Raw genomic sequence first — 13,805 nt, forward strand, 5'->3', positions numbered from 1 at the left:
GGCGCTAATTTATATACAACTTTATCCAAGACAGCAACATAAATTGGGGCATTGTTGGGAGATCACTTACAATACCAGTCAGAGATCAGCAAGAATAGCAATAAGTATACAATACATCACCGTACCAGAGGCCATCCTTTTAGACTAGAAGAAAAGAACTTTCATTTGAAGCAACGTAGGGGGTTCTTCACAGTCAGGACAGTGAGGTTGTGGAATGCACTGCCGGGTGATGTTGTGATGGCTGATTCAGTTAATGCCTTTAAGAATGGCTTGGATGATTTTTTGGACAGACATAATATCAAAGACTTTTGTGATACTAATCTCTATAGTTAGTATAGGTATGGGTATATAGAATTTAATTAAAAGTAGGGAGGGGTGTGTGTATGGATGCTGGGTTTTCAATTGGAGGGGTTGAACTTGATGGACTTTGTCTTTTTTCAACCCAATTTAACTATGTAACTATAAAAAAGGAAAAAAAATTGTAGGGCGACATTGCATCATTGTCCCATAATATCTATCTCCCCTAAAATAGCTTTCAAAAATTGTTTTTTTTTTTTAAGCAACCTGGTATTCAGGAGCAGACATCAAATAATTTGATTCTTGAAAAGTATCCCTGAAATTCATACCTTGGACTCTGCCTCCTCCTCCTTTTTCTTCTTTGCTAGCAGTTCCTCCAGTGACAAAGGATTCACCTGCAAAACAGAGTCAAACTATTACTACTGTTATATTTTCTAATTGGTAAATAAAAAGCAATTACACTTGCATTACAGCATTTTCCAGTCAGAACGTGTCTGTAAAGATAAGATAATAAAGCACCACACATTTTCCAGCTGACCAGTTCATCAGTTTTATATATACAGAAATATGTACAAACCTATGAAACCATTACAACATATAGATGAACAAAATGCAGACTATAACAAGAGTTTGTTAATATTGGGTGGTCAAGTATAATATAAAGCCTTCTGAATGGACCCACACTCCACAAAATTGAAAAATTTTATTAAGCATCACTCGTGTATCCAACGTTTCGGACGTTGGCTGTACATGCTTTTCTTTAATACACTTTTTTGATCTTTCAACAATACCCTGTAGTTGCTGGTTCTTTTCTATGGACATATACTAATGTTTAACCGTGCAACCGGGGGTAATTTGGAAGCAGTGTGCCATCCAATATATGACACTAATATATATATATATATATATATATATATATATATATATATATATATATATATATATATATATATATATAAAATTCTTTTTATTGTCATGGTATCAAACCAACGTTTCGGTCCACATTTGGACCTTTTTCAAGGATGATCAAGGATGTTATCATATGTTGGCAAAACCGGTCTACCTTTACGTTTGTGAATGGATGGACATCTGTCCGCAATAAGCACAGCATTCCGTGATGGCCTCACGAATAAACCGATGGCTAACCATTTTTTTTTAATTGGTCATAGATTACCCACTCTACTATATATTGCAATTGACCGTATCCCCCCTCCTAGGAGAGGGGGAGATAGATCTAAAATGCTGCTGCAGCGAGAAGTATTCTGGATCAAAAAGCTGAACACCTTAGCACCAGCAGGGCTTAATGAGCACTGCTCTTTTCTATGTTTTTTGAAGCAAAGATAAAGGTTACATTGTTAATTTTTTTTGTTCGAATTGTAACATTTTTCTGTGTGTAATATCTATCATATGATTTAGCTACAATGTATATAATGACAATTTTGTATTGAGCAGGTTTCTTCCTTTTCTTTTTATGTGGTTCAGGTGGTGTCTGGTTTAACCCCTGGGATGGGTGGAACTGCGCATAACATCTCCCAAGGGGCGATACAGGGTTGGGTGAGTGTTAATTGTACTGATAAAGGTCTCAGAACAGACCGAAACGTTGACCTGTTTTAAGATGTATTTAATAAAATAGATTTTTTAAATTAAGCAAAAGTTCCCAGTGTGCACCTTATCTTTTGGTCAAGAAAACACTACACTGGCTATTATGCATTAAAACTTTTTGATTGAAAAGCCTAGCAGCACAGGAATGAAGTCTTTAGATATCAAAATTGACTGAAGGCCACTAGGACAAAGCATTTCCTCAAGGCAAATCAATTTGTCTATAAATTTTGATCCAACTTTTTTTTTTACATCTCTTCATATTTTTTCATAAACGTTAAAGGAACAGTAACACCAACAAATGGAAGCCATTTAAAGGAATGACAATATAATGTACTGCTACCCTGCACTGGTAAAACTGGTGTGTTTGCTTCAGAAACACAACTATAATTTATATAAACAAGCTGCTGTGTAGCCATGTGGGAAGCCATAGAAACCTAGGATACATAGTAGATAAAAGATAAGTTTTACAGAACCCCATTGTATACTAAATAAATTATCTGTTATCTGCTGTGTATCCTGTGCCTTTTCTCCTTTTTTAGCTTTGACTGGCTGCCCCCATGGTTACACAACAGCTTGTTTATATAAACTGTTGTAGAATTTCAAAAAGCAAACACACATGTTACCAATGCAGTACGTTAAATTTTTTGGTGTTACTGTACCTTTAAATTACCTGATCTTATCATAAGTAGCCATATGTTATTAACAACCAGTAAACCCCCGATTCTCTAAAGAATCGTTAATGAAAGAATGGTAACAACAGTGAGGCAGCAAAATGCGATGGGTGCTGATTCACTCTGCATCCCCAGGCAGCAACTGGCGACGCTAATTTGTGGGGATGTAGAGTGAATCTGTGCCTATTGCTTGTTATTACCTATCTGCTATTAGAATTCTTAAATTTTGAGTTTATTGGTAGTAAAGTGTTACTGAAAAATTTCTTTATAAACAACATTTTTTGTGAAAATGTTCTCCTGTCCTTGAATGAGTTCTCCCTGGTGAGCTGTACTTAAAATCTTGACTTTAACATCAGATGAACGCTGCACTCTTGAAAATGCAACATAAAGTTGACCATGACCAAACACAGGCTCAGATAGGTAAATGCCGACTTTATCCAATGTTTGTCCTTGTGATTTGTTGATTGTCATGGCAAATGCAGCCTTAATGGGGAATTGTCGTCGTTTAAGTTTAAAAGGTAATTCCTGGTCAGAACTGGTAAGGTCAATTCTGGGAATCAAAACAGTATCACCGCTATGGGATCCTGTAAGCACTTCTGCCTTGATAACATTTTGTCTCATGCTCTTCACAACCAACCGTGTACCGTTACATAAACCTTGCTTAGTGTTAGGGTAGGGGCACACGGCGCGATTTCGCCGCGATTCTGCGCTGGGCGAGTTGTCGCTGCGTTTTTTAAGCCGAAATAGCTTTGCTAACTTTGGCGCTGGCGTCAATGCAAATCGCGGCGAAATCGCTGCGCTAATTCACACGCGGCGATTCTTTTTCTACTGTCGCCCGGAAACGCTCAGCGAGGCAACTTCGGACGACAATAGAAAACGAATCGCCGCGTGTGAATTAGCGCAGCGATTTTGCCGCGATTTGCATTGACGCCAGCGCCAAAGTTAGCAAAGCTATTTCGGCTTAAAAAACGCAGCGACAACTCGCTTAGCGCAGAATCGCGGCGAAATCGCGCCGTGTGCCCCTACCCTTAAGGTTTCTTAACAGCATGACTATTGTTCCTACTTTGAGTATAAGATTGTGTTGTGGTAATCCAGCATTGTTGATAGTGTTTAAATATTCTAATGGGAAGTTAAGTTTCTCACTTTCGTCTTCAGAATCAATACAGTCAGTACTCAGAAAGACACAGCTTTGTCCAGGAAGTAATGCAATCACTTGGTTGTTTATCATGTCAACATCAATATTTTTTGGAGATAATATAGCCCGTTTTGCTAAAAATGGCCACCCACGCAGGTACGCAACCGGTTCCCCTCCTAGAGTGACGCTAGCGCCGCCATTAGACAAACTTGCAAAGGAGTAGCAAGATGGCCGACGCTTATACAGACTTTAGTGGGCGGATGACAAACTCGCAGAGGAGTAGCAAGATGGCCGACGCTTATACAGACTTTAGTGGGCGGATTTGGCAGTGGGCGGATGACAAAGTCGCAGAGGAGTAGCAAGATGGCCGACGCTTATACAGACTTTCGTGCAGGTACGCAACCGGTTCCCCTCCTAGAGTGACGCTAGCGCCGCCATTAGACAAACTTGCAAAGGAGTAGCAAGATGGCCGATGCTTATACAGACTTTAGTGGGCGGATGACAAACGCGCAGAGGAGTAGCAAGATGGCCGACGCTTATACAGACTTTAGTGGGCGGATTTGGCAGTGGGCGGATGACAAAGTCGCAGAGGAGTAGCAAGATGGCCGACGCTTATACAGACTTTCGTGCAGGTACGCAACCGGTTCCCCTAGTGTGACGGTGAGCGCATCTGCCTCCCTAGATCCTAACCTTCCAGCGGTCGCCGCCTGAGTGAGCAGGAAAGAAGAGGCGGCGGGAGGCAGAAGGAGACGGTGAGCGCATCTGCCTCCCTAGATCCTAACCTTCCAGCGCATCTGCCTCCCCGATCCTAACCTGTTCTGATCCTAACCTTCCAGCACATCTGCTAATCGAAGGCCGCATCTATGTCTTTCGGCTGAAGTTGCGCGCGCATCTCATAGATCCTAACCGAAGTTGCGTGCGCATCTGCCTCCCCTCCACTCGGGACATAGATAGGCCTTCGGTTAGTATATAGGATGTTCCAATATTGTCACACATCATTTAGTGGTGCAAAGCAAAATGCATTTATACTGTTATTCTACAATTAACATCCCACATACATGTGGGATACATTGCAATTCATGCCCAGGAAATGGAACATATAAAGTATATTGGAACACAATTTGCACTAGGTTTATTATCTTATAAACAAACATACACAGATGCTATTTCACCACAAACTATAATAATATCTTGCCTTTGGCTTCTTGTCTGTTTGGTCTTCTTCCTCCACTTCTTTTTTTATCTCCGTTTTCACTTTGCTTTCTTTCCCTCTGTTAGGGGACACACTCCTGAAATGGAAAATGCAGTAGGTTGGACAATGGTAAAGATCAAAGAAAAATAAAAAACTATGAAAAACATTTTGACTTTACCTTGAACGCTTTCTTTCTTTGTCTCTTCTGTGGGTATCTTTCTCCCTTTCCCGATCCTTCTTTCGATCTTTCTGTCTTCTGTCCCTATCAGTGGCATAATAAAACAAGCAATGTTAACATGCATGTAAATAGAATTAGGGCACACCAACCGAACTACAACACACACATCAACATAATGGGCGAGTTCTGTTAGCCAGCACCTCCAGTGGGGGGAAAACATTTTTAGATGTGGGTGCCCATTAACGTTTAGTTGCATGTGCAATTTTTCGAGGATGGACAAAGTGCCCTGCAAATAACTCTTCATAGGCTAACCTTTTGATAGCTCTGACCTCAATGTAATCTCTGAAAATACATCAGTGAGCATTTTCAATGGATATAACTTTAAAGGGGAACTATCGCAAAAATGAAAATGTAATATTAGCTTCAGCATACTGAAATAAGAAACTTTCTAAAAACAATCATTTAAAAATTCTGTACCATTTCTGAAATAATCAAGTTTATCTTCACTATCCCTCTCTCAGCATCTGTTTCTCCTCATTCTGTCTTCATTCAGAAATTGGGTGTCAGATGAATGATCCAATATATCTTATAGGGGGGGCTTCTTTTGCCTAGATGTTTTAGAGCTCACTCTATTAAAATCACCAGAGATCATGTCTGTCTAAATGCAGAATTTGTGCAGAAGGCAGTTATTTTGTTAGATTTTGTTTGTACTTGAATCAGTTATTTGAGGAAGCTCTAATTCATCTGCTAGGAAAGGGAGCCCCCCACCCTATAAAATGTATTGGATTATTACAACTGCAGCATGAAGACAGAATGAAGAGAAACAAATGCTGAGAGAGGAATAGTGAATATGAACTTGATTATTTCAGAAACAATGCAGAATTTTTAAATGATTGTATTTAGAGATTGTCTTACTTCAGTATGAGGAAGCTGATATTACATTTACATTTTCGCAATAGTTCCCCTTTAACACTGGCAAATACAGACCAATTACAAGGTCAGCCTAATGAGAGGTACTGTCTACTGCCCTTGAGCAGCATTTATTTTTTAAACATACTTTTTATTCAAATACAGGTATGGTATCTGTTACCTGGAAACCTGTTATCCAGAAAGCTCTGAATTACAGAAAGGCCGTCTCCCATAGACTGCATTTTATCCAAATAGTGCAATTTTTTAAATATGATTTCATTTTTCTCAGTAATTATAAAACAATACTTTGTCCTTGATCCAAACTAAGACATAATTAATCTTTATCGGTGGCAAAAGCAGCCTATTGGGTTTATTAATGTAGACTAGACTGAAAGCCTGAAGATCCAAATTACGGAAAGATATGTTATCCATAAAAACCCAGGTCTGATGCATTCTGGATATTAGGTCCCATACCTGTACTGTCCAACTTTTAACAGTCAGTTCCGAAATGCATGATGTCGCATGGAAACAAAACTTCTGCAAAGTCGCCCACCTTTCATTTGATTTGGAGCGGGAGCGACTTCGAGATCTTCTCCTTTCTCGAGAGCGATGTCTTTTTCTGTCTTTGGAGGGTGACGATTTCCTTTCACGATCCCTCTCAGCAGATCTAGAACGGGAACGCTTACGCTCCTTAGATGGAGACCCATCACGGTCTCTTTTATCGGTCAGTTCTCCTGCCATCTGAACATAATCACAAACAATGGTGAGAAACAGGTTGGGGGGCATTAACAGTTCAGAGATTAAGAGTGCTCAATGGAATAGAATCCTGGCCCCATGTGTTTTTCAGCAAAGAGGAAAGCCGGTAACAAACTTTCATCTGCTTTAAAGGTGATACCAACATAAAAATAAAATTGTGCCTAATGTAAGTGTCAAGGCAACTGAGTTTTTATCAAGCAGTTTCAGCGAATACTTCTTTGAATATGTGCTTATCAAATAGGTGACATCAGATTTTAAGGTCGAAGGTTTGGAAAGGTTATTGCAAGAAGATCTGAGGCCACAGATTGTACAGTTCATCAGTTAATTGTTGAGGGCAGGTAACAAACAGTAACAAATCTGGAGAGAGGAGCAGGTCATACCAGATTGTGGTACATGGAGTGCAGCCCATAAACCAGCAGACAGCTTCATATTAATGAATATTTTATGCAATATACATAAGGTAAGAACATAAACACTTACTTTTAGCGAATGTCTTTTATACAGGCAATGTCTCTTCTTCACAGCCTCAATATGTTAAGTAAGCAGATCTGTAGAACAGAAAAGAATACGATCAGCCAACACAAATGAAAGGTTCCTCTAAACCACATTCCCAGCTTTACCTTTTAATAAGATGTTTCTCATTCTACAAAAGTACTCATTAAAGACATGCTGCCAAAGCAGTGAAATGATGAATACTGGAAACAAACCCAGAATCTTTGTGGTCTATCAACATACCAACTCAACTGCCTATTCCAATGTGCTGCCTAAGACTTCAGCAAGTCAACTTCATGGAAGATATATTACAAGTGCAAGATATCAGTCGCTTCAAATGATATGGAGGCATGGGGGGGGGGGGGGGGGAGAGCCCCAGGGCCTTCAGTGGGATTTAAATACACATAGAAAAAAAAAAAAAGATTTTATTTCAGATTCTGCAGATTTAATGCAATGCACTTCCACAGCGACGAATCGTGATACAGGTCCTGCCGTGTTTCCCTAGGGACGGGAGTCATTATGTTTATTGGTGTATAAGGCAATGTCAGCAGTAGCACAGCAGCACACAGGGTACTGTAGCCCTATGGACAATAAAGCCGCACACAAACAAGCCTACAAACACCGACTCCATACATGCAGCGCCGCACCTTCTTAGCCTGCAACAACTCACTCCACAACGTTACTTATTCGTCGCCATGTTTGCTAAGCGATTTCCTTGGCATTCTGGGAACGAACACGAAAAGAAGTGTGCGTCATGACGCAGAAACTACATTCCCGGAAGTGCTGCTGTGCGCTTGGGGAAAATAAACTACATTTCCCGAAATGCTGTGGTGTTGTAACGCAAGATGGCGCTAGCTAACTCTGCTTTCATCTATTATTATTATAAGGGCCCATGAGGTGTACAGTGCAGGATGCCTCTTAGCTGTGGCCAATTTTATATTGTTATTTTTATTATGTATTTATAAAATGCCAACATATTCCATAGTGCTGTTTTACAATAAATGAGTTTATACACTGAACATACAGAATTACACACAAAGTAACCACAACCAACCAATACAAGAAGTGAACGTTAGCCTGTCCAAGAACTTGGGTATATATAGGGTTGCCACCTTAAAATAATGGTCTTCCTATATATTTATCTTTTTTCCCTATATCATTTTTACCAGCCAGGTGGCAACTAGGGTTGCCACCTTTTCTAAAAGTTTTTACCTGCCAGTGGGGGCGGGAACAAAAGGGGCGTTCCATTCCACAAAAGGGGCAAAAAAAGGGTAAGTTCTAAATGAATTGAGGGCGGGCCAAGGGCTTTTTTAAAGAGTTTTACAAATTTACCGGCAACTACAATGCCGGTAAATTTGTAATACCGGTCCCGGCCTTGACAGGTATTTTACCGGCTAGGTTGGTAAAATACCGGCCGGGTGGCAACCCTAGTGCAAACCCTAGGTATATATCTCCTTGAATTCAGCATCGGACTGGGGCATTGGGGTCACACTGGCATACCTCCAAACATTTTGGAAATAAAAAAAAGAACAAAAAAGCTGCCTGACCAGTAACGAACACTAACTGTAACGAAGAAGTGTGGAAGCAAAAGGCAGAACTCTGTCTGTTAATTGGCTCGTGTGACCTTACATGTGGTTGGTATGTGTGCACAGTGAATCTTACGATCTCAGGGGGCGGCCCTTATTTTTTAAAATGGCAATTTTCTATTTATGATTACCCAATGGCACATACTACTAATAAAGTATATTATTATGATAATGGTTCATTTACATGAAGCAGGGTTTTACACATGAGCTGTTTTACTCAGTATCTTTTCAGAGAGACCTACATTGTTTGGGGGGTATAGTTTTCCTTTAAGCTGTGAGTATTAAACTGGCCATAGATGCAAAGATCCGATCGTACGAATCATCGTACGAACGGACTTTCCCATCTCCCGACCCGCCACTAACCATTCAGATCAAAGTCTTACCAGTCAGATTAGTAAAAGAACAGATCAGCAATGTTCTGCCCCTGACAGCAATCGTACGATATCTATGTCCAACCAAAGCTAGTGACAGTCTCCCACTGAAAATCGTACGATCGGCAATACACGCAGAGATAGTATCGGCAGCCGACAGAAATTTTCTAACCTGTCCGATCGACCAAACGACCGATCTCCGCCGGACGAAAAATGACGGGACTCTCCACACACGGTTCGAAAATCGTACGAATCCTCAATTCGTACAATCAGATCTTTGCGTCTATGGCCAGCTTAACTTTTCCCAAGGGACCTGTTATCTTATATTGTTACAATTGCTTATCTAGAAATTGTTACAAAAGTATCTTATCTTCTGCTGTGGCTGTTCTGGGCTCTCTGCCTTTCCAGTACAAATGAGGGACTGCGGGTTGAGCTGTCAAAAGAGGGACTGTCCCTCTAAAAACGGGACAGTTGGGAGGGAGGTATGCACTGGGGCTGTGATACCAAGGGGCTGCATTATGTTTCTCAGCGCCGATCTCCTTCCTTCTTAACTCTAGGGTTGCCACCTGGCCGGTAAAAATTATGCTTGATGCCAATGTTATTAATAGAAAAAAAAAGCAAGAATATAGAAATTTTTGGTATTTTTTTCCAGAAAAGGTGGCAATCCTACTTAACTCTAAGGATGAGTCTGATCAGGGAGCAGGCTGGTCCCAATGTCCCAACAGCCCAGCCTGACCCTGGGTGGATTCTCTTCAGGATAATTTGTAATAAAAAGTTTGTTACCTGAATGTATAGGGGGGTCTCTGTGTGTTGCTTAAGTTCCTGTATTATTTACTGACACTTTAATTCAAGTGTTAATTGGACTTTGGGAGAATCAGTTGAGGTGTTGTTAATAAGGGTTGATAGGGAATACACATATTGCAGTGGTTTTTTATTTATTAATTTATATATAATGATATATGATTGGTAAGGTGTCAGGTTTTTGATTACACAGTTAATAGATTCCAAGACACATCGAGTTACAGATGATATCAATTACATTGTTGTTTAAGGTGGGAGTACTTGCTTTCCTATGGAGATACACTCCATCAGTTTACCTTATCAATGTTTGGTGAGTAAGTTTATAACGTGATTAACTCAGTATGGGGTTAATAACTAATGTGGGTGTGTCTATATGTTTTCAAGGAAGGTGGAGGTGAGCTGCTGACAGCTTCTGATGAAGTGGCAGGGAGCCACGAAAGTGGCGGGCAGCCAGGGTCCATACTTTGCTGCTGTAATTGGAGTTTTTATGTCTACTAAATACATTCTCCTCAGTGCTCCGCTTTTTGCTTTTTTTACCTGCTACTGACACATCCTAAGGGCAGTGGTAAAAGGGGGGAGTTCAGGGTATTTTTTTCTCTAATGCTGAGTAATTTCACAGAAATGCAGGTGGAAAACATAGTGTTTCCTTCCTATATATTTACCTTTTTTCCCTATTAATAACATTGGGATCAACCATAATTTTTACCAGCCAGGACGGTAAAATACCGGCCAGGTGGCAACACTTAGAATCATCCATCATTCATTATAATGACATCTACCTGGACCAACGTATCAAGTGACAGTCACTAAAAAAAAGTTGATGATCGCTTATTCAAGTGACAATTGCCGGATTCACAAGCACACCCGTTAGTTCAGTTCAGAAAACTGTCATCAAATGATTCAGGTAGTCACTCTGTTAGGTGGTAGGTGGCGACTGAGGGTAACAGGTCATTGCTGGTGGTGAGTGCACCAAATATATTAATTTCAGTCGGGCTGGCTGAGTCACGTTACACCGTTGGTATGACTCTTGAAACAATGTAGCAGAAGTTAGTTTTCCTCCAGATATGCTACTATAAATGCAGATACAAGATGGTATCCTATCTCTGTGCGCTTTCCTCTTACACACACAGGCCCTAACCCTAGCCACCTGAAAATTGAATATATTTGACAAGTTTAATGCCAACTCATACACTGCCATGTCATATGAATATTAAAAAAAAAGTCTGCTACAGTGTGAAGCATATGCAGTGATTAGTATGGGGCTATACTTCCAGCCTTATTATGCAGGGCCACCATCAGAAACTTTTGGGTCCCACACAAGTTATTTATATGGGGCCCCCCATGAACATAAGCACACAGTACCAACCTTTTTGGCCACACCCTTGGGTATGCTACACAAATGATCCACTAGCAGGTCGCCAGCTTTTTCTGTTGGATGTATTTTCTCAGCCACAGCTACTATGATATAAACTCACCATCAACATAATTTATCTGAAAGGCAGGGATGAAACTATAAGGGGAACAGACCCTGCAACTTTGGGGAGCCCAGGAACTATAAAGTATAGGGGGCCCTGTGGAACTGATAAACAACTGCAATATATATTCAAGGAAAATCTCTTGTTTCCAAAGTTTAGGGGCCCAATGATGTTGCTGTGGAGACCAATAACCAGACATTCCTCTGCTGAAAAGTTCATGTAGGAGATGATGATGTTACTATAATAAGTAATTGACTTAGTAGCACATTAGTCATTTTAGATCGTCAGTTCATTGGTGGTCAGTGGAATTTTCCCCTGGCACCAGGTCCGGACTGAGAATTAAAATAAGCCCTGGCATTTCAGGTACACAGAGGCCCAATCAGCCCACATAGAGGCCCAAACAGCCCCCACCAGCCCACTAAATACTGACTTTCTATGGGACCTAATGGCATCCCCTCTGGCATTTGCCAGAACCCACAGATTGCCAGTCCAGGCCTGCCTGGCACACTTCTTTGCTTGATACACAAGTTCAGTAAGCTTCTACAAAAATTACAAAAGCTTTCATGCATTTTATTACTTTAATCGTGTCTATGAAAATCTATGTAGCAAATATGTACTTCAAGCACAAGCATCAAGGCATTTTACCTGTAAAGCTGTGTTTGTCATATTTGTCACTAGGGGGAGCTGTATGCAAACGTATGTCACTGAACTGTGGTTATATTCCTGGTACTAAAGAGTGATGCATTTGAAGTGCCTGCAATTACTAACAATGGAAGCAAACACACAAATTTTGCCCCCAATACCTGCTCCTAGCTCAACCCTGTCTAGGGCTGCCACCTTTGTCAACATTAAAATCCATACAAAGAAGAATGTTTATGATGTTATAGGGGCTCGCAAGATTTTGCCCAGTTTTTAAAACTTTATAAAATGGTTAGGAGGCTTTGAACTGGACAGACTGTTTTATTTCAAAACCAGACTGGTGCCACCGGACTAGTGTCAACCCTAGCATTGTCACAGATCATAATTTAAAGGAAAACTACACCCTGAACAACGTAGGCCTCTATAAAAACATATTGCATAAACCAGTTCATATGTAAAAGCCCGTTTCATGTAAATTTTCAAAATTTTTGGTAGTATGAATCTTTGGGTACATGTTAGGTCACATGAGCCAATTAACAGACAGAGTTCTGTCTTTTGCTTCCACACTTTTTCCTGTTACAGTTGTAGTATTTCTGGCCAAGTGATCTCTGGGGCAGCACACAGACCATCATGAAGAAGAAATACACACAGATCAGTGTTTTTTAATGCTGCTTACAGGGTCGGACTGGGCCGGCAGGACACCGGGTCGGACTGGGACCAGGCACTTTTGGGCCCGCCAGCCCAGTCCCGCTCCTGCACTCCCTCTTCTGCATAAAAAATTTGCAAGCGTGCACATGCGGTGAGGGTACACGAGGTATTTCGGCACTTGATCGTTTGCAGCTGGGGCCCCCAGACCTGCTGCTGCACTTCCTTTTCTGGAAAAAGAAACTCACCAGCGTGCATGTGCGCGTGTGTGCATGCAAAGGGGTATAGGAGGTATTGGCTGGGGGCCCCGGACCCGCTCCTGCACTTTCTCCGACTTCTACCTACCACCGCGTGTGCGCGCGCATGCAGAGGGGGTGGAGGAGGTATCGGTGGCATAGAGTAGTTTGTGGCTGGGGGGCCTGGGGGACAGTGTGGGGGCCCCTAAGGCTGCAGGCTCGGTTGGCCCCGAGCCCCTGGGGGGGTGACTAATCTCTCTGAACGGTTTCGCCCTTTCTTCTGCCGGCTATAATGAAAAATCGCCTGTGGCATGGCACACGCGGCGATTCATTTTCCGAAGTCACCTGAAGTTGCCTAACGAGGAAACTTCAGGCAACTTCGGAATAGGAAGCATCATGTGTGCCATGCCACAGGTGATTTTTCATTATAGCTGGTGGAAGACGGGGTAGCCGTTCGGGGAGATTAGTCACCCCAAAGATGAGGCAATTAGTGCCAGGTGACTAAATCTCCCCGGATCTCCAGATGTGCCCTTACCCAAATTGTCTCACAATGGCTAGTAAATTCATTCAATAGAAGCGTATTGGAATGTCACTCAACTTGAGGATTTTTCTTGGGTATCTTTGTATCCAAAAAAAAACTGATGTGAAATGTTTAATAAATCTATCCTTAAAGTTGATGTGTGGTCAAAAATTATAATCTCCCTTTGCCTTTGGGGAGTGAATACAAGTATTTTTCAAATTGCAAATAATTATTTTTTATGAGCCAGTTTTGAGTTGCTCTCAGCATAATGAATTCACCTACATACCTTGTTCATTTCAG

The 13,805-nt window shown here is 41.2% G+C and overlaps 1 protein-coding gene across 3 annotated transcripts in view; it reads right to left on the reverse strand.

Annotated features, from left to right (window-relative positions):
* ddx23.L (DEAD-box helicase 23 L homeolog) overlaps nt 1-8,029 on the reverse strand; it is a 30,393-nt gene extending 22,364 nt beyond the window's left edge. Inside the window, exons 1-6 of one of the 3 annotated variants that reach the window (XM_018247359.2) lie at nt 7,880-8,029; nt 7,221-7,288; nt 6,538-6,725; nt 5,076-5,159; nt 4,901-4,994; nt 627-692 (exon numbers count right to left, since the gene is read on the reverse strand). In XM_018247359.2, the coding sequence (XP_018102848.1) occupies nt 627-692; nt 4,901-4,994; nt 5,076-5,159; nt 6,538-6,725 (432 nt within the window). In that variant the 5' untranslated portion in view covers nt 7,221-7,288; nt 7,880-8,029. The other 2 variants (XM_018247362.2, XM_018247361.2) reach the window with 2 other exon arrangements.
* Between the last annotated feature and the right edge of the window lie 5,776 nt (nt 8,030-13,805).

This window comes from Xenopus laevis, chromosome 2L (assembly GCF_017654675.1).
Source record: "Xenopus laevis strain J_2021 chromosome 2L, Xenopus_laevis_v10.1, whole genome shotgun sequence".
In the NCBI taxonomy this organism is placed as follows: Eukaryota; Metazoa; Chordata; class Amphibia; order Anura; family Pipidae; genus Xenopus; species Xenopus laevis.